General features: G+C 46.7%; 1 protein-coding gene across 1 annotated transcript in view; it reads left to right on the top strand.

Annotated features, from left to right (window-relative positions):
- VPS35 (VPS35 retromer complex component) overlaps positions 1–21,560 on the top strand; it is a 58,907-nt gene that overhangs the window by 11,285 nt on the left and 26,062 nt on the right. The window contains exons 2-8 of the mRNA XM_075576287.1: positions 1,270–1,368; positions 8,398–8,494; positions 10,962–11,085; positions 13,390–13,572; positions 15,308–15,521; positions 20,110–20,193; positions 21,329–21,438. Coding sequence (XP_075432402.1) covers positions 1,270–1,368; positions 8,398–8,494; positions 10,962–11,085; positions 13,390–13,572; positions 15,308–15,521; positions 20,110–20,193; positions 21,329–21,438 — 911 coding nt within the window. The remainder of the gene's footprint in view (positions 1–1,269; positions 1,369–8,397; positions 8,495–10,961; positions 11,086–13,389; positions 13,573–15,307; positions 15,522–20,109; positions 20,194–21,328; positions 21,439–21,560) is intronic.

The following is a 21,560-nucleotide window of genomic DNA, read 5'->3' on the forward strand; positions in this document are numbered from 1 at the left end:
TCTGTCCATCCGTCCAAATTTTGTATCTTTTAATACTTATATTTAGTGATTATTTTTTACACAAATGACCCCACAGGGTCACGTGACGTCACATGGCCTCGCAAGGTAATTTGACGCTGGAGCCGAGGAGATGGGTGGGGGGTGGGAGGGGGGGGGGGGCAGCAGCACGGTCCCAGAATTAAGCGAGGTAGGAGAGGCAACCACTGCATGAACTGAATGCATGTTTCTTCTGTTTATTTGTTACTGCTCTTTGGTTGTTAGGAATTTGCTTTGCTCTGGGCTAAGGGGGGGGGGGGGAGGAAACGGGAGCCACGCTCAGACCGCGTTGTAAGCGGATCTGCGTTGTAGCGGATCGTGCTATAACGAGGTTGAGCTGTAATTTGCTCATAACATTACTGTTTTTTATCTTTTGATGTCATTGACTCACACCATCTCACCCCTCCATGTTTTGACTGTTTCTTCCACATTGCCAACCTACTTCTTTTTGTTCATAACCGGATCAAGTTTTCAGGACATCCCAGCTTCAGCACAGGTGGCTTAATCAGAGGCTCAGTGGAAGACTGACCCTCTGAGCCACCTGTGCTGAAGCTGGGACAGATTGAGCCACCTGTGCTGAAGCTGAGATATTAAAACCTCACCGGTTGGGGCTGGGTGGAGCTCGAGGACTGGAGTTTAGCACCGCTGGCTTACAGATGGGATTCCCAATGTGCCGAGTTTGGGTTAAAGTAGCAATCCTGATTTCATTCACTTTTTATACATTTAAATTTTTTTTTTACAGGGTTGAAGTAGAGGGTCTCCTGAGCTGAATTGTTAACTTCAGCTCTGGGGACCACCTACTTTCAGAGATACTTGTCTTCCCAAAGAGGGTGCCGGTATCACTGCAGGCAGGGAACTTGTGTGCCTAACATAATGGCGGTGTTTAAATGTCCTGCGCCATTCAGGCCAATAGGAAGCCGTTGCGGCTTCCTATTGGCCTGTGTGACCAGGACTTTTGAACTTGACAGAGATACCGGCAACCCTTACAGAAGCAAGTATCTCTGGAAGCAGGGTCCCCCCCCCCAGTGCTGAAATCAACACGGTTCAGCTCTGGAGACCCCCTGCTTCAATCCTGTAATGAAAAAATGAAACCTGGATTGCCGCTTCAACCACCTTCTGAAAGTATTCATGGAGTCTGAGCAAACCCAGCACGTAACGTGCCAGTCGGTACAGCATAAAAAGAAAGAATAACCTGTATTAACACGCACCCCTTTCATTTGTTCCACGTTTCAGCCTACGACACAGCAGTCACCCCAGGATGAGCAGGAGAAGCTTTTGGATGAAGCAGTTCAGGCTGTCAAGGTTCAGTCGTTTCAGATGAAGAGATGTTTGGTAAGATTAACATTTCCCAGCAAGCTCAGAACCCCAAATATATATCTATCTCTGTCACACGCACGTGCTACTGAGCGTGGCCAATGTATACAACAAAAGATGGAGAAGCCCAATGCTACACCCAATTTGACAAAATATATAGTAAATATTATATACAGGCATACCCCGCATTAACGTACGCAATGGGACCGGAGCATGTAGGTAAAGCGAAAATATACTTAAAGTGAAGCACTACATTTTCCCCGCTTATCGATGCACGTACTGTACTGCAATCGTCATAAACGTGCATAACTGATGTAAATAACGCATGTGTAACAGGCTCTATAGTCTCCCCGCTTGCGCACAGCTTCGGTACAGGTAGGGAGCCGGTATTGCTGTTCAGGACGTGATGACAGGTGCATGCGTGAGCTGCCGTTTGCCTATTGGGCGATATGTACTTACTCGCGAGTGCACTTAAAGTGAGTGTACTTAAAGCGGGGTATGCCTGTAGTTAAATATTTCAATAATAATAATCTCATGAGTAAGGGTCATTTAGTTAAACCCTTTGACCAATGCGTTATACGCCTGCAAGCCGCGTCAAGGCATATCCAAATTTGCAGGTCCTAACACTAAACTGTGAACCTTCTCTTTTACCTCTGTTGGTAGGGAGAATAACCGCACTGGGTCTTGTCCATACAGCAAAATGAAAAACCTTCTAAATTAAAAAGGGGGGAGGCCCCTCCTCCCAGGGTGTAAGCTTACCCCTCCCCACTTTTTAACTTAGAAGGTTTGGAAAGAGCTGGTATTCTTGTTGGGCGGAGAACGGGATGTGTGTTGGTATTTATAAAGTGTTAACCTTACATCGCCTCTCTTACAGAACACTCAACGCACAGAATTGAAATACAATAAAGCTATTGGGAAAGGAGTTATTGTCCTTGATAAAAGGGTAATTTCTTCATAGGCCAAAGTGAATTAAAGCCAGTGGTATGTTTAATAGGTTACTGGGTGATATCTGGGTGATACGTTTTTTTTTTTTTATTTAAACACGTCTGACACCTACAAGTATTTAAATTTTTATTTTTTTTATATATTATTATTATGAATAATTTCCCCTGACTCCTCCTTTTATTTCTGTATTTGCACAGACAAAGCCGCCTCTCTTCCCCCCCTCTCTCCCCATCTCACGCTCTGATAAGGACAGGATGGGCTAAGTGTTAACCTTTCCCTATTCAGAGGCAATTTGTCATTCATTTCCAAGAAAAAGGAAAGCTGTTAAATGTTTGCTACTAGCGTGGTTAGATTTGTTTAGCGAGCCCAGTTCAATTCTTTACATTGCATGTGGATTTCTGTCCTGCTGCGTGGGATTGCATCTTTATAATGCCCCGTTACAGTACAGAACATTTGTTGCAACTGCGACTCGCTGACAAGTGTAACACTATCATCTTTATCTAGTTTGACCCTTTGAGCGCTGGAAGGGCCGTGGGATCACGTGACTGCGACGCATCGGAAGTGGAAGAGTCCTCTTGCGTTCCTCTTCCTGTAAGATCGCGTTTTGCAGTCGCGCGGAACGCTATCTCCCCTACCAAAGCAAGCAATTATATTCTAACTTGGCTGCTACGTCGTCCGTATCAGATTTCCCATTAGGCCCAGGCCTAATAATGTTGCCGCACTTTCGGGCCTCTCTGACCTAATGGGAAGGCACTTGCCTGTGTCTGCCGCCCTCCTGCTCCTTTGTAATACCGGCGTCAAATGAAACTGCGAACGCCCCCCACGTGATGTCACACGGTGTCTCGTTGCCATGACAATGGGACGTCATGACATCGCGTTTCCATGGTAACGCACCACTGTTGGTGTCGTTGCGGCGTCATTTGACGCCGGGATTCCAAAGGAGCAGGAGGGCGGCAGACACTGGCAAATTTGGAAATCCGCCGCTGTACGTGGTCATGGTGCCCCTGGAGAGCCAAACCCGGGACGTAGTTGCTACATCTGAAGGGCACCCAAATGGTTAAAGAGAAGATAAGTTCTCTCCACGTCTGAGCTTCCTGTTTTAATTCTTTGCTTGCGCAAGATGTGGTAGCTTTGATTTTGTTCAATGTGCAGGATGTTTGTGCTTTAATTAGCTGGCATCCTAGACACCTTTTTGTATTTAATTTTAGTGGCAGTTGTATGGATATACAGTATGTAGTAACAGAGGGAGTAGGGGGTATGATGCCTTTTTTTTAATTGGACCAACAAGTAGTTGTTCTGTTACATTCTCTCCCGTCTCGATTACTGTAACCTCCTGCTGTCCGGCCTTCCTGTCTCCCCTACAATCTATCCTAAACGCTGCTGCCAGAATCACTCTACTCTTTCCTAAATCTGTCTCGGCGTCTCCCCTGCTGAAATCCCTCTCCTGGCTTCCTATAAAATCCCGTATCTCACCCTCAATTCTCCTCTCCTATTTTTTAAAGCTTTACACTCTTCTGCCCCTCCTTACAACTCAGCCCTAATTTCTCGTTATGCACCATCCCGACTCTTGCGTTCTGCTCAAGGATGTCTTCTGTCTACCCCCTTTTTGTATCTAATGCCCTTTCCCACCTTAAACCTTTCTCACTGATAGCCCAACACCTCTGGAATGCCCTTCCCCTCAATACCCGACTAGAAGCCTCTATCATCCTTTTAAGACCCACCTCAAAACACACCTGCTTAAGGAAGCATACGAGTAGCTCTGAGTGATGGTTTTACACCGTGTATATATAAACCTTGGCCCCTTGCAGAACACCCTGCTACTGTCTCTGTACGTCCTTCCTACCAGCCAATTAGATTGTAAGCTCTACGGAGCAGGGACTCCCTTTCCAAAATGTTACTGTTCTGTCTGAAGCCCTTGTCCCCTTTGTGTTATTTATATTATTTGTGTTCTATATGATTGTCGCGTGTATTACTGCTGTGACGCGCTATATAAAGACAGACATACATACAAGCTTTCCAACCTCTCAGGGTCTTTCATCGCGTGTTGGTGCTTGAATGCCTCTTTGCAAATGTAACACATTTCTCCCCCTCCCCACTCTGGGAGATTTTGTTGCTACATGGAGTGTGGTGGTGCATACCTGCTGGCTCACAGTTGACCTGAGTCTCCCGCATGGTGGTAGGGGATGTCAGAACAGGCTTATGGGGTATAAACTGATTCGTACTTACGGTGACAGCACCTCCATCTCTCACAGGCCCCAGGGATGAGGGGAGAATTCCCTGCAGGAGAGTTTCTTTGCTCTTCCTGATTTCAGTCTCAGGCAAGAAGGTATGGTAAAACACTTTATTCGCACTGTAGTTTCCACAGCAACAGTACAGCTTAGGGCAGGGCTGCACAACATGCGGCCCGCCTGGCCTTTCTGTGCGGCCCGCGATGACTCCAGCCGGGCGCCACTTAGTTAAATAAATAAATAATAATAAAAAAAGTAAAATAAAAAAAGTTAAAAAAAATGGCGGCGATTCACCCCTCCTCCCTCCTCCCTCCCTCCCTCCCTGGGTTTTGCGGTGTGCGGGGGCAGCATGAGGAGGATGCCGTGAGTATTTTTTTTTTTTTCAATAGAAGGATGCAGGGGGCGGGGCTTAGTACCGGGGTAAGGGGGAGAGGATGTGCTGATCTAAAGTGTGTGTGTGTGTGTGTAAACGGGCTGGTGTGTGTGTGGGTGTGAAAAACGGGCTGGTGTGTGTGTGGGTGTGAAAAACGGGCTGGTGGGGGGGTGAGTGGGTGCGAAAAACGGGCTGGTGGGGGGGTGAGTGGGTGTGAAAAACGGGCTGGTGGGGGGTGGGCTGCTGACATGTGAGGGGGGGGTGGGCTGCTGACATGTGAGGGGGGGGTGGGCTGCTGACATGTGAGGGGGGGTGGGCTGCTGACATGTGAGGGGGGGGTGGGCTGCTGACATGTGAGGGGGGGGGTGGGCTGCGGACATGTGAGGGGGGGGGGTGGGCTGCTGACATGTGAGGGGGGGGTGGGCTGCTGACATGTGAGGGGTGGTGGGCTGCTGACATGTGAGGGGGGGTGGGCTGCTGACATGTGAGGGGGTGGGCTGCTGACATGTGAGGGGGGTGGGCTGCTGACATGTGAGGGGGGTGGGCTGCCTACATGCAGGGGGGGGCTGACATGTGAGGTGCAGGGGGGGAGAGAGTGATGTGAGTTGCAGGGGGACAGTGTGATGTGAGTTGCAGGGGGGGGGGAGAGTGTCATATTGAGGGGGAAAGTGTCATTGAGGGGAGGGAGAGAGACATTGTCATATTGAGGGGAGGGAGAGAGACATTGTCATATTGAGGGGAGGGGGAGAGTGTGTCATATTGAGGGGAGGGGGAGAGTGTCATATTGAGGGGAGGGGAGAGTGTCATATTGAGGGGAGGGGGAGAGTGTGTCATATTGAGGGGAGGGGGAGAGTGTGTCATATTGAGGGGAGGGAGAGAGTGTCATATTGAGGGGAGGGAGAGAGTGTCATATTGAGGGGAGGGGGAAAGAGTGTCATATTGAGGGGAGGGGGAAAGAGTGTCATATTGAGGGGAGGGGGAAAGAGTGTCATATTGAGGGGAGGGGGAAAGAGTGTCATATTGAGGGGAGGGGGAAAGTGTCATATTGAGGGGAGAGGGAGAGTGTGTCATATTGAGGGGAGGGGGAGAGAGTCATTGAGAGGAGGGGGAGAGAGTGTCATTTAGGGGAGGGAAGAGAGACATGGGGGGTATGCTGACTTGGGGGGGCTGCTGACATGGAATGGGCTGGGGATGTGGAGGGGGTATTGTATGTTTGATGTGGAGGGGTGTATTGTGTGGGTGAGGGGGAGAGATGGGGGTATGAGAGATAGATGGTGAGTATCGTAAAGGTTGATAGTGAGGGGTTCTGGAGGAGATATGATGATGACGATGATGAGAGGTGCTGGAGGAGAGATGATGATGATGATGATTTAACCCGTGCGGCCCAAATTTTTTTTTTCCTTTGAGCAGTTCGACCCTTCTCACTTTACGAGTTGGGCAGGCCTGGCTTAGGGCATTCACGCTCAGGATGTCCCTGGACCTGCACTCCCAGCCTAGGGCACCAGAAGCAGTCCTAGCTCTTCTCTTACTCCCTGGTGGAGTAAGAGGAATAGTCTCCTGCCGCTCCCCTAAGGGAGGGGCCACAGATTGCCAGAGCCCTGTACAACTGGTTTGGGTAGTTTGGCCTCTCTCAAAGGTAGAGGCACCTGAACTAACCCTAACCCTAACCCTTACCCTGTTTTTGGGACCAAAAAAAAAAAAAAAGTGGTCTATAAGTGATGTAACTGTTGATCTGGGGTTTTTGTTAGGTACATGTAGGGCTCCTCTCCGCCGGTTGACACCCCAAATTAGGTCAAATATAATTTGAACAGTGTTTTAAACGCACAGTTTTTTTCCAATGTTTATCTGACGCTGAGGATTTAGAATATCTCCAAACGTTAGTTTGTGTAATGTTGCATTAATTAATGTATTCACAACCCCTCTTTGACCAGATGCACATAGTTAGGGTTTGCATAACCGTGACACAAACCCTCCACCGTACAGTATGCAGCAAATAATCCGACGTGTGAGCACATTCACATGTCTCGGGCAGGTCTACAACCCTGCTTTCCCCCATTATCTGTTAGCATACAGTGCTTCCACTGCAGACAGGGATTCTGGGTAATATGCAAATGAACACAGTGTCACCTTTTGCTTTGTATGTATTTTAACATGGTACCCTACCATGGTACCCTATAAGCTTGCGGTATGTCTGCTGCAAGTACTCTATGTAATGAATCTCCGTGCCAATGCGGTTGTGAACTTTTAGGTGTTATCCTAGTTGAATGCATACACTTTTTTTCTTTCTTTTTTCTTTCTTAACATTGGCGGGAAGCAGGGGGTCTCCGGAGCTGAACTGCCGTGATACATACTGGGATAGGCACTGCCTCCTTCATGGAGGTTAAAATCCCCTGTATTTGTGGTGTTATGTAGGGAGAACTGCTCCTTAAACCGTATAGTGCAGGTATCTCCACTACACAATGGGTTAATACCAGCAGTCTATCTGCTCCTCTTAATCTGTGACTGCCTCGAGCTTTAACGGATGGGAAGCTGGACCAGCACCATTTATTTTAATAGAGAATGATGAATTAAACCAAAAAGCATATTGCAATTCTTGCATGGCGTATCAATTTTGATCTGCCTAATTCCCCTTGGGACAGCACAGAAAATTGCTCTCCTAATCAAGGTAAATCCAGGCTTGCAGCAGCTGGTCCTTCCGCTGGCTGCTGTCAGGCTCAAATTAGACTCCATTAGCCCAGCGGCCGAATTCATGTCCCATGTTATTTGCTTGAAGTTCGGTATTGTTTTTCCTCCGTTACATTTCATTGATATCGTCATTGGCCAAGTAACAGAATGCGACTTAAAGGTGCAAATAATAATGCGACGTAAAGGTGCAATCCCATGTAACTGGCTAAGAGAACCAACCTTCTATAAAGACTTTTATTGTCTGGCTACTTTTTTAAGAGAACTACAAATGTCATTTATGGGGGTCCGTGACAAACCCTTCCCCATTGAATTGTATGTATTTTTTATTTTTTACTCCGCCTACTCTGTCCTTGTTAGAGGGTAAATAAATGTAAGGGGAGGCGTGAGGGAGTTTGCCAGCGCTAACGCTTGTTGAACGCACAGTGACAGAAATGGGCGTGGCCAGAGGAAAACAAACGCCTCCCACATCTCCGCTAACTATATCAACAAATTTTATGAATGGATTTTAAAATACTTGTAGGTGTCAGACTTGGGTAAAAAGTGCATAAATCATTGGGATGTATCCCCTTAAACATATCCTTGCCATAGGTACGCTGTGGTCCGTCCTAAGAGGAACTGCCCCTATGGGCACTGTAAGGCAAATCTACATTCGCCCAAAGTGTGCTAGTGGCTTTGCCGTGATGAACCCGTTTCCTGCTATGTTCTGGCTTCATTGTACCGCACATGAAATGGTTTACAGGACACACACGTCTTGTATGTTCTCGAACACCGGAGCTAATGTGTTGCATTAAAAACCTAAACTATTGTGTTCTTCAGGACAAAAACAAGCTGATGGATGCTCTGAAACATGCCTCCAACATGCTAGGTGAGCTGCGGACTTCAATGCTCTCTCCAAAGAGCTATTATGAGCTCTGTATCCTTTCCAGAACGGAGTTGCTGAGCGTCCTCTGGTATCTCAGGATGGCTGATGAACACACCACTTCTGTTTCTGGTTTTGTCTTTTGCTTGATTTGCCAACCAGTTTATTCGACCTTGTTTTCTGGCAAAGTCACCTGTCGGCTCTCCGCACTCAGTACTGATAAATATTCTTCTCACACCAAGAATTTATAGGTCACAAGCGCTTTGTTTTCTTTCACACCGACACACTGCCCCTGCAAGCTCTCAAACCCAAACTCATGACATCAACATGTATTTGTCAGAAAGGAGTGTTACTGTGATTGTGACCTCCTGTATAGAACGGACACACAGCCCCAGTGCTACGTCCAATATAACAAATGATATAGTTACATACTTATCTGTTTTTCTTTTCATAGGTAAGCGTTGTAAGCTTGTAACAATGCCAAGGTAACCCCTCTCTTACAAGTCTTATCACTACCTGATTAAGCGCTTGTCACCTCTCTAAGGGCTGTTATATAGCGGCCGAGCACGCGGCACTTATAAATGGCTGTGGTTAGTTAGCCTTTCTATAATGGCGCCGCGCGCGCACAGCAGTGAGCGGGGAGCCGGCCGATGAGGGAGAAGTTGGGGAAAGTAATGATTTCATGCCATTGTAATGTGTGTGTGTGTGTGTGTGTGTGTGTGTGTGTGTGTGTGTGTGTGTGTGTGTGTGTGTGTGTGTGTGTGTGTGTGTGTGTGTGTGTGTCAAAGCTGCACAATAATTATATTTTTTAAATTTTCATTTATACGTTGTCTTTTTTATCCTTAAATATTATTTAATACATCACTCTCTAACACTCTAACACTCTAACACTCTAACACTCTAACACACATTACCTTCCATCCCAGTCACTCACAGCATACACACACAAAGCGTGCGTCACATGCGCTTGCACACTGTATAACGGCCCTAATGGAGAGAGAACGGTCTTCATAGACCAGTCATACACCGGTGTAAAGCAAGAGCTCCATTTATACGGTGGGATAATTGGGCTTAGAATCGGGGACAGGCACAAACCTCCATTTTATGAAAAGAAAAACAGATACGTATTTAACTATATAATTTGTAGCATTGGGGCTTCTTGCCATAGGTTGTCTTTAATCTGATATTTTTATCCGTTTTTTTTATTTTTTATTTCTGTTATCAACTATATCACATTAGTTATCATTTATCTTTAAGCTTTTTGCTGATGTCGAGTTAGTAAAAACATACAATAGGATAAATTGATGGAAAATGAGCGCATTGCTGGCCCTTTTGGTAGCACCGGAGTTTCATATTTAAATATTAATATTAGAGCTTGATGAGGGTCGTCCCATATCCAGTAATTGGGTGTGATGCACATAGCTCCTTGGTGGGATTTGTACCATGTGACACACTTAAGATAACATTAATTGCTGATTTTAAGATGAATCGGGCAGTTGATTGGTTACTGTAGTTCAAGGTACCAGTAACCAAAGTGTAGAAGCAGAATTTCCTCTGTTCTACCTCTCATCAGACCTGAGATCATTGAAGGTGTCCAGAGTCTCCAATTTGCAGCTATCAGCCTACAGGCAACACACACACACACACACACACACACACACACTCATTCCCTGCGTGGCGAAGTAATCGTACACTTGTCAGGTCCGTATTATCCTTCCATTCTTTGGTACGAAGAGCAGTAAGCTGGACCCTTCTTAAAGGCGATAATTATTTGTGCTAGCTCTATTCCACCATGTAATAGGCTTCCTGTGTGTGACGCATCATGCAAGAAACTGATCTGTTTAATTGCCATGCTTCAAGACGCTCTCACTGCCAATTTAGTCAGGCTATTAATGTGTGTGCACTTGGGCAGTAACCAGTCTTTCAGGCTGATACCTGCAGCAATTTAATGCAAGAGACTTCACGGATTGGGTATATTGTGCATGTTATTGACTAAGGCAGTGGTGGCCAACTCCAGGCCTCAAGGGCCACCCGCAGTCCAGTTATTAGGGATATCCCTGCTTGAGCAAAGGGGCTCAGTCATTCTGACTCAGCCACATGTGATGGCGCAGGGATATCCATTATACCTGGATTGTGGGTGGCCCTTGAGGACTGGAGTTGGCCACTCCTGGACTAAGGGGTCATTTACTGGAGCATTTTTCATTTTATTTTTTTATAAGCGAAAAAAATTAAATTATGGTGACTATTCCCGTTTGTAATGCTAAACACTGTTGGGATCGACGCATCTTTACTTAATCTAGTTATGGAGGGTTTAATCTCGCAAAGAGAGAATTTGATTTGGAAGTCTTCCTTACCATTTTGGAATGAGCTAAGGGAATGTTAATAATTTATCTTCATGAATATTTTGTGTTTTTGTTATACCTCGAGTCCTCCGTTTCTACACTTGTATCATTGGTAATCTAGCATTTTGAAACAGGCCATGCACCTGAGAGCATTAATATCCTTAATGAAGGGGAACCAGACATGGCTATTTCTGATGAGCTGCACTATCTGGAGGTGTATCTGACCGATGAGTTTGCTAAAGGAAGAAAAGTGTCTGATCTCTATGAGCTTGTACAATATGCTGGAAATATTATCCCCAGACTGTAAGTGCTGCGTGGCTTTTACTTCTGTTAAACCCTGTGACTGAAACTGGCAGAGAAAGAAAAGCCATTCAATGAAATGGTTTTAAACCGCAAAATAAACTGTTTGTGACCGAGCAACATTTAGCACAGGGCCCTATAAAAACAACACGCAATGCAGCCTGTTCTGCTGCTTCACTACATGTTTTAAATACTGGATTGAAGCACGGGGTCTCTGGAACTGAAGTGTTCATTTCAGCTCAGAGGACCCCCTGCTTACAGAGATACTTATCTCCGTAGGGGGTGCCAGTATCTCTGCAGCCAGGGCGTCTGTGTGCCTAATGAAATGGCGGCTTTAAATGTTACGTGGGCCCATAGGAAGCCATGACATCATCCGGTGTGGCTTCCTATTGTCCAGCGTGATTGGGCTATTGAAGCTGCAGAGGGATACCGGCACCGCTACATATCCTTGGAAGCTGGGGTCCTCGGAGCTGAAATGAACACAGTTCAGACCCAAAGACGCCCCTGCCTCAAACTAATAGTAATACGCAATCCAAGTGGCCTGCTATATTCTTTACATTTCTTTTACACTGGCTTAAAGCAGAGGATCGCCGTAGTTGAACCCCATTAATTTCAGATCTGCGGATCCCCTGCTTCCTGAAATACTTGCCTCCGTAGGGGGTGTCTGGATCTCGGCGCTGTAACATAGTAGATAAGGTTGAAAAAAGACATGCGTCCATCCTATGCTAAATTTAGACGACAGATACTTTTATCGTATATCTATACTTGCAGAATATTGATCCAGAGGAAGGCAAACAAATACCCCAGTGTTATATTATCCAATAATATCTCATAAGGGGAAAAATAAATTCCTTTCTGACTCCAAGAATTGGCAATCAGATTACTCCCTGGATCAACATCCTTCCCATGTTTACTTATTTGGTATATCCCTGTATACCTTTCCTTTCTAAAAAGATGCCCAACCTTTTTTTGAACAAATCTATTGTATCTGCCATCAGTCTCCATGGGTAATGAATTCCACATTTTAACTGCCCTTACTGTAAAGAACCCTTTCCTTTGTTGTAGGTGAAATCTCCTTTCCTCCAACCTTAAGGGATGAGCCAGAGTCCTTTGTACTGCCCTTGGGATGAATAATTCTTTTGAAAGCTCCTTGTACTGTCCCCGGATATATTTTGTATATAGTTATCATATCCCCTCTTAGACGCCTCTTTTCTAATGCAAATAAATCTAATTTTAGCTAGCCTCTCATAAGTTAGATTGACCATCCCATTTATTAATTTGGTGGCTCTTCTCTGCACTCTCTAGTTCCATAATGTATTATCTAAGGAGTGATGCCCAAAATTGTACTCCATATTCAAGGTGTGGTCTTACTAATGCTTTGTGAAGGGGCATAATTATGTTTATTTCCCTTCCATACGTTGCCGTTTGATGCAAGATACGATCTTGTTTGCCTTTGCAGCTACTGCATGACATTGGGCACTATTGCTAAGCCTGCTGTCTACAAGCACTCCTAAATCCTTCTCCATCAAGGATTCCCCCAAATTATCCCCATTTAATTTGTATGTCGCCTATTTATTCTTGTTTCCCAAATGCATAACCTTACATTTATCTGTATTAAACCTCTCTGCCATTTACCTGCCCACGTTTCCAGTCTCTCCAAGTCCTTCTGAAGAGAAATGACATCCTGCTCTGATTCTATTACCTTACACAATTTAGTATCATCAGCAAAGATGGAGACTTTGCTCTCGATGCCAACCTCAAGGTTAAAAAGCAGGGGTCCCAGTACCGATCCCTGAGGTACTCCACTCACGACCCTAGCCCAACCTGAAAAAGTTCCATTTATGACAACCCTCTGTCTATACTTCAACCAGTTTTCAATCCAGGTGCATATATTTTTTACTGAGTCCAATTTGCTTTATTTTGTGCACAACCTCACGTGGAACCGTATCAGACGCCTTTGCAAAATCTAAGCAGACCACATCAAGCTGTTTACAGGTCTTGGTCACACGGGCCAATAAGAAGCTGCACCGGACGCCGCGGCGGCTTCCTATTGGCCCAAGGGACGTAGGAGCTTTGATGCTGATATTTAGATATCTCGATAATGCCCAGCCAAAGCTGCTCCCGGCACCCCATATGGAGGTAAATATCACGGGAAGCAGGGGGTCCCCAGAGCAGAAATGAATGGGTTAATCTCCACCCTGTTTCAATCTGTGTTAATAAGAAATAACGGGCGGCCAAATCCCCGTCTCTGGCCCTGTTCTTATTGTAGCCCAGCCTGGTTCTGATTGGCTGTGTCTTCTTTACCAGTTACCTTCTGATCACGGTTGGCGTGGTGTACGTCAAGTCCTTTTCCCAGTCCAGGAAAGACATCCTGAAAGACCTTGTGGAGATGTGCCGTGGGGTGCAGCACCCTTTAAGAGGACTCTTTCTCCGAAATTACCTTCTACAGTGCACCAGGAATATTTTGCCAGATGAAGGAGAACAGTCAAAGTAAGAGACTTTACTCGGTAACGGGTTGGTGGGTGATTTAGCTATAACCTGCCTGGTGCCGGAGTGTGTGACCGTTGGCAAAAAGGCCCAATGCACATCCAATCTGACAAATTACTTCATTCGTTTGTTTTTCTTCCCCTAAGTAAGTTTTTTGTTTCTTTATAATTAATAAAAATATCACATGTGAGCGCATTCACACGTCTCGGACAAGTCTGCAACCCTGCCTTTCCCCATTATCTCTTAGCATACAGCGCTTCCACGACAGCCAGGGATTCTGCGTTTAGTTCAATCTTTTGGCCAAAACATATCATGCCGGCAACTATGTCACGAGAGTCCGTTTCAGCAGGTTTCAAGACTACCAATTTATACTGTGTCCTTTTTGTATTTTCTCCACTGCGTAGAGAAGCGGAAACAGAACAATTATATAGAACAGTATGGAATGTTACATGTATTCGGAGCCCAAGGGGTTAACATTTAAGGAAGATATACAGATGCAGCGGCCGTTATTCGAACATTTCACGGCGCCGTTTTCGTGTGCTCTGCTGTATTCCATGCGGAATTCACGCGGCCAATCACACCAGGCACCCGTGGTTATCGCGGTTGCTTTGTTTTGAATTTCATGGATTCTGTTTCTTTGTGTGCAATGAAATGAATGAATTGTAACGTATACAGCACTGTGCTACTGTGTCAATTTCAGGTGTTTAAAAACCAGAACACTAAAATTCAAGTTTCTGTACTCGCGTCTTAAGGCGGTACGGTTGGAAGAAATCCCGCGCCATGACATGGGTATTCCGAGGTATACAAGGTGTGAAGTGTTCGAATAAGGGCCGCTGCATCTGTATGTGCTATGTGTGAGCTATAGAGCAGTTAAAAATCAGGAGGTGACCTAATAAATATATTGAAGAAATACAAATCTAAAGACCTTTCCTGTAGCAACAAGCGTGGGAAGAGTGATATAATATTTTTTTATTTTGTTGTTTTTTATATTTAGAAGAAAACATAAATAATGGGCCATATTGGATGTGTATTGGGCCCTTTTTTGTTTGCTGCTGTATAGTTGAGGTAGCTCTCCAATTGATGATCAAATATTTTACATCTATAACACTGGGGGTCTAGGTTTTGAGCTTGCCAACATTGCAATTCATTTCTATACATTCTAGCAGTTAGACAAACACAGAGTTGTGTAATCTGCGATATGCTTTCTTTAACAAGTTTGCATAACGTTAGAGTGCCCAGGTGTATTGGCTAGCACCTTCATGGATCTATATAAAGTTGACATGGTCCTCCATCCTGCAACTGTTTGGGCCTTAATTTTGTTTCCACCGGATACATTTGCCCCTCGTGGCTCCCAAAGGAACCCCGACGAGCAAAATTACATAAATGTTATAATAAAAAAGAAAACCTCCCCCACACAGGCTTGGCGTGGGAAACTTGTCATCATTTGGTGGTCCAGAACAGGAGAAGGTCTAAACACTTTGCCCACCCCTTGTTGCCTCTTACACCCTTCACTGTTTCTTTACCATCTTGGTGACCCATAGTGCGGCCTCTGCACTTACAAGAGTTGTTCTGTAGAACGGGGGTCTGCATGGTTGTTTCCAGGTATGACTGCGTTGGTCATTACTTCAGAAACCTACTATAAAGGGTGGGAGAAAAACCATGTCATTTCTACAGTCTCTTGTCAGCTGATCTTTAGCAGCAAGGTGGCTGGACATGAAATGTTGCGTTACTTTTACAGTGAGGAGATTACAGGAGACATCAGTGACTCCATGGATTTCGTGCTACTGAATTTTGCCGAAATGAACAAGCTCTGGGTGAGAATGCAGCACCAGGGGCACAGCCGGGACAAAGAGAAGAGGGAGCGCGAGAGGCAAGAGCTTCGCATCTTGGTGGGAACAAATCTAGTCCGACTCAGTCAACTGGAAGGTGTCAATGTGGAGAGATACAAACAGGTGTGGTGCTTCTTAATATTTCTTGTGTGTTGTATTGGCAGAAATGGGAAGGGAAATACTGAAGCTTTTTCGTTAAAGACACGTGTGCAATGTTTTTATCCGAGCATTTTTTTTAAAATTGCTTCCCAAGGCTGACTCCATGGTGCACATGCGGCGTCCCGCTCGCTTGTAGCTGGAGCGATACACTGCCTGTATGATTGCGCGACGGGCATGCTGGGAGGTGTTCCCGCCCTCATTTGCTGAACCGCGCACGTGACCTGGCTGCCGCGTGGCAAAATCACATTTATTTGATTCCTCGCATGCGCGGTCTATGGCCGCACTCATTGTCTTATGGCATTTTGGGTGCGTGCGCGATCGCGATCACGTCTGTGTCTGTCTGTGTGTCTGTGTGTGTGAGACAGAGTAGGGTTGTTGCAGATTTTCAATGCTCTTAAACTTTGATATAATTTCTGACACTTAAAGTATCAATGGTGAAAAGTAGATGCCTTGTGCATAGGCATTAAAATACTTTCATGTTTATTTCTTGGCTTTGAGTCTAGATCTTTAGACATTCTAATATTTAACCATTCAATGGTATAAGCTACTTGTTAAATACAGTGATCGTTTGTAGAATTAGGTAAAATCAGCAGATTTCACATGAAACGGAATTACCGTATTTCCTCGATTCTAAGACGCACTTTTTTCCCCTTTTTCACGTGTCTGAAATAGGGACTGCGTCCTAGAATCGATGTACTCAAAAAAACACACACAAAAAACAGCCAGGGGGCGCTGCAGAAGCCACAGCAGCTTTCAGCGTTTGCCCTGCGTTTCTGCCACCCCCGCCCCCCCACACAGAGGAGCAGTGTGTCCCGTTGCATGCCCCGCGACTCTGCCACCAAACCCCCCCCCTCCCTCCAAGTGCCGGTCCCCAAAGGAGCAGTGTATGATCGGCTGCATGCCCCGCGCTCCCCCCCTTGCTGGAATTACCGCCCCCACACAGGAGAGATTGATTCAGCAATGTGTGGCTGCATGCCCCAAAAGCCCTCTGTCTGCCTCTGCTACTCACAAGCCCACCCCTACTCACAAGCCCACCCCCCCCCCCCCTGCTCCAAGTGCTGGTCCCCAAAGGAGCAATGTATGTTCGGCTGCATGCACCACAAGCCCCCCTCCTCCCCCGCTCTGCTCGTTGGAAGTGCCGCCCCCACACAGGAGAGATTCATTCGGCAGTGTATGGCTGCTGCATGCCCCACGTTCCCTCTGTCTGCCTCTGCTACTCACCGCTGTGCTGCCGGCACCACAAGCCACCCCCACTCTGTCTCTGTCTCTGTGTTTTTCTCTTTCTGTGTGTGTGTGTGTGTGTGTGTGTGTGTGTGTGTGTGTGTGTGTGTGTGTGTCCTTTCATTCTCTCCCCTTCCCTCCAATCTCTCTCCCACTTCTCTCCTTTCTCTCCCCCATTCCCCTCTCTCCCCCATTCCCCTCTCTCCCCCCTTCTCTCTCTCCTCTCTCCCCCCTCTCCTCTTTTCCCCCCTCTCTCTCCTATTTCCCCTCTTTCCCCTCTCTCTCCTTTCTGCCCCCCCTCTCTCTCCTTTCTGCCCCCCTCTCTCTCATCTCTCCCCCCCTCTCTCTCCTCTCTCCCCCCCCCTCCCTCCTCTCTCTCTCATCTCCCCCTCTCTCTCCTCTCCCCCCCTCTCTCTCCTCTCCCCCCCTCTCTCTCCTCTCCCCCCCTCTCTCTCCTCTCCCCCTCTCTCTCTCCTCTCCCCCCTCTCTCCTCTCCCCCCTCTCTCTCTCCTCTCCCCCCTCTCTCTCTCCTCTCCCCCTTCTCTCCCTTCTCTCCCCCCTCTCCCTCTCTCCCCCCCTCTCTCTCTTCCCCCCCCTCTCTCTCTTCCCCCCCTCTCTCTTCCCCCCCCTCTCTCTCCCCCCCTCTCTCTCTCTTCCCCCTTCTGTCTCTCTTTCTCTCTCCCCCCCCTGTCCCTCTCTCTTCACCCCCCCCTCTCTCTCCCCCCTCTCTCTCTTCCACCTCTCTCTCTTCCCCCCTCTCTCTCTCTTCCCACTCTGTCCCTCTCTCTCCCCCCCTCTCTCTCTTCACCCCCCTCTCTCTCTTCCCCCCTCTCTCTCTTCCCCCCCTCTCTCTCTTCCCCCCCTCTCTCTCTTCCCCCCTCTCTCTCTCTTCCCCCCTCTCTCTCTCTTCCCCCCAACTCTCCCTCCCACCCCCCCTCTCTCTCTCGCTTCCCCCCTCTCTTCCCCCCTCTCTCTCTTCCCCCCAACTCTCTCTTCCCCCCCTCTCTCTCTTCCCCCCTCTCTCTCTCTTCCCGCTCTCTCTCTCTTCCCCCCTCTCTCTCTTCACCCCCCTCTCTCTCGCTTCCCCCCTCTCTCTCTTCACCCCCCTCTCTCTCTTCACCCCCCTCTCTCTCTTCACCCCCCTCTCTCTCTTCACCCCCCTCTCTCTCTTCACCCCCCTCTCTCTCTTCACCCCCCTCTCTCTCTTCACCCCCCTCTCTCTCTCCCCCTCTCTCTCTTCCCCCTCTCTCTCTTCCCCCCTCTCTCTCTCTTCCCACTCTGTCCCTCTCTCTCCCCCCCTCTCTCCCTTCACCCCCCTCTCTCTCTCTTCACCCCCCTCTCTCTCGCTTCCCCCTCTCTCTCTCCCCCCCTCTCTCTCTTCCCCCCCTCTCTCTCTTCCCCCTCTCTCTCTTCCCCCCTCTCTCTCTCTTCCCACTCTCTCTCTCTTCCCCCCCAACTCTCCCTCCCACCCCCTCTCTCTCTCTCTTCCCCCCTCTCTCTCTTTCCTCTCTCTTCCCTCCAACTCTCCCTCTCTCTCTCTTCCCGCTCTCTCTCTCTTCCCCCCTCTCTCTCTCTCTCCCCTCCCCTCTCTCTCTTCCCCCCTCTCTCTCTTCCCCCCTCTCTCTCTCTTCTCTCTCTTCCCTCTCTCTTCCCCCCAATTCTCCCTCTCTCTCTTCCCCCCCTATCTCTCTCTTCCCCCCCACTCTCTCTCTCTTCCCTCTCTCTTTCCTCTCTCTCCCCCCCTCTCTCTATCTCTTCTCCCCCCCTCTCTCTCTCCTCCCCCCTCTCTCTCTCTCTCTCTCTCTCTTCCCCCCTCTCTCTCTCTCTTCCCCCCCTCTTTCTCTCTCTTCCCCCCTCTCTTTCTCTCTTCCCTCTCTGTTCCCTCTCTCTCTCTTCCCCCAACTCTCCCTCTCTCTCTCTTCCCCCCCCCCCCCTCTCTCCCTCTCTCTCTCTCTCCCGAAAAAAATTCTGCACATTTAATATAGTGGGGTTTTTTTCCTCAATTTTTTTTATTAAATCAAGGGTGCGTCTTAGAATCGATGGCGTCTTAGAATCGAGGAAATAGGGTAATAAAATGTCTGTGAAAGAGCTTCTAATTTCGTGTGCAGAATCTTGTTGGGGATGGCTGTTATGCAGAGATTCAATGAAGAATAATGTTCCATTGCATAAGGTTTTCTTTCCATCGTGCAGTAACAAAGGAGGGAGAGGGTCCTACCCTGAGAGGTTCCAAAGCTTGTAACGTCAACAATGTGTTGGTTCAATAAAAGGTATCATACCCCTACTCCCTTTTATTACTACGTGGAAGAAAGGACCAGCCTGGCGCCCCACCCTTCTTTACCATAGTGTAGAATTCTCCATCTCTATTAAAGCGGCAACCACCCAGAAGCCTGTGAGTTTACCGCCCTATGTTTGTATTTTGCCCCTGAACATGCCCTGCTTCTTGTATTTTTTGCTTGTGTTAAATATGATTTTGTTTCTCTAGCTTCTGAACCCATATTTTACCCACCTAAACACTTCATGTTTCACACGCTTATCTCCTGAACGGAGCACACTATTTTAAAAATAAACGCACATGATGGGTCTCGTTCTGATGTGCGTGCTGAATTTGTCCTGTTTCTCCCCCTCAATTTGTCCTGTTTCTCCCCCTCCTCGGGATGTGGTTACTTTGTTTAATAGTGTGAGCAATATGGGTTGTCACTGCGCGAGCACGTACTCCCTCTGCTCTCATTCATTGCCATGTTTACACACACCACCTATACGGGGTTTAGCCTCTCAGTGTGGGGGCGCGTGCGCATCACTATGACGCCTATTGTGTCGGATGTGGGCGTGCGTGCCTAAACTACCCCCCTCTCTATTAGCATCCTCCATTGTTTGAACAGCAGGGATGCCAGTTGCGCGAACCACTTGAGTTTCTACCTATTGTTGCTCCGGATTAGATGTAGGGGGCGGGATTTGTGTTCATGGTGCGGGCGCGCGCACGTCATCACAACACACCTGATGACAATTTGCACGCCGAGGGGTGGATCCCAGTGAGGTTTTAGGATTGGTAAGCTACTTTATTATTTACCTATAAATATATTGGTGGTGATAAGATATGTATACCTTGAGAAAGCGCCCTGTGTAGTGCGAAACGCGTTGGTAGGGCAATGCCTTGCAAATTTTTTTCTATCATGACAAATAACCATTTTATGGAAAACACACTTTCCTTCTAATCATCTCTTTTGATATCCCTGGTTGTGCTCTGTTATTCCCTTCTCAGTTTGTATCTTGAGAATTGGAAGTACATTGAAATGAACATATTCACTTTTTTCCCCCTCAATCACTATTCCAGATTGTGTTGCCTGGCATATTGGAACAAGTCGTAAACTGCAGAGATGCGCTGGCTCAGGAATACCTCATGGAGTGTATAATCCAGGTAATGGGAATATGTGGATTAATTCACTGATTTACATCTTGCATATAAGCAATTTTAAGTGAAAGTCGGAACTGCTTAAGGCTTCAAATAACCACCATGTGGTTACATAATTGGGTGGCATTGTGCTGTTTGTAAATGCGCATACATAGTGTATTAATATACTGAGATCATATAGTATCCCCATGTTTAACATGACAGTATGAACAGAATGACTACAATATTCTATCTACAGACAATGGCTAGGCAACCAAATGTACATGTGGTTTGTTTACAATCAGTTTATAGAAAGCATGGTGTCTGATTTATGTCAAGCTATCTTAATTTATTTATTTTTATTCATTCATTTGACACGTTACCATTATGTACACCGGCGGTGTGCAAACTGGGGGGCGCAACGCAGGAAGTTTGCGTACCCCTGATGTACACCATGTATTTCATAAGTGTTTGTTTTTTTTTTCTTCACGTTTTTTAAATTTTATTTATAAAATGTTTTACCAGGAAGTGATACATTGAATTACCTCTCGTTTTCAAGTCTGTCCTTGGCACGGAGTTATAACAATACATGGTTACATTAAATGAACAGTTATGCAGTCAATTCACAGACATGTCATGGACAGTTAGGGTTGAAAAATTGGGTACAGGGGATAAAAGGGCAGGTGAGTTTGATTGAAAAAGAGCAGCTTTAACATCAGCAAACAGCAGACGCCTTTTGGCTGCGCAGATGTAGACTGAAGGGGTTCAGATTGAATGCAGCTGTGGTTTCAAAAAGTCCTTTGTCCTCCTGGGTAATTAACATTCCAGAGGGTGGGGCTGACGAATACAGCAGTAAGCAAATGGCAATGTTCTTGGTTTTTAAACACATTTTATTGTGTCCGAGGACCTTTTACACTCAGGAGTCGCAGTTTGTTGGCCAAATACTGTCTTAATTAGATTGGTTACACTGTTCCCAGTTTGCAGCGGATACTTTTCTTCACTACATCTGAAACGACACTTCTGGCATCAAGCCGCTACAAAAGGGTTAATTTTGACTGTGTAGTTACTCTTTGATAAAACGCCAGAACAGACGCGAAATGCGCCAGGACTTTTTTTGTGTGTTTTTAATATATATATTATATTATTTTTTTTCCCCCCTTAGGTTTTCCCGGATGAATTTCATCTTCAGACACTAAATCCTTTCCTCCGATCCTGTGCTGATCTACATCAAAATGTTAATGTGAAAAACATCATTATCGCTCTAATCGATAGGTGAGTCCACAAGATATTCTCACCATGTCTGAAGCCTGTGTTGTATGACAGAGGCTCTGGAGCATTGGGGGGAGGGGGGCTTCACCTGTTGTCCTCAAACACTAGCCGCCTCCGCAACCCTT

The sequence above is a fragment of the Ascaphus truei genome, chromosome 19, assembly GCF_040206685.1.
Source record: "Ascaphus truei isolate aAscTru1 chromosome 19, aAscTru1.hap1, whole genome shotgun sequence".
Classification (NCBI taxonomy): Eukaryota; Metazoa; Chordata; class Amphibia; order Anura; family Ascaphidae; genus Ascaphus; species Ascaphus truei.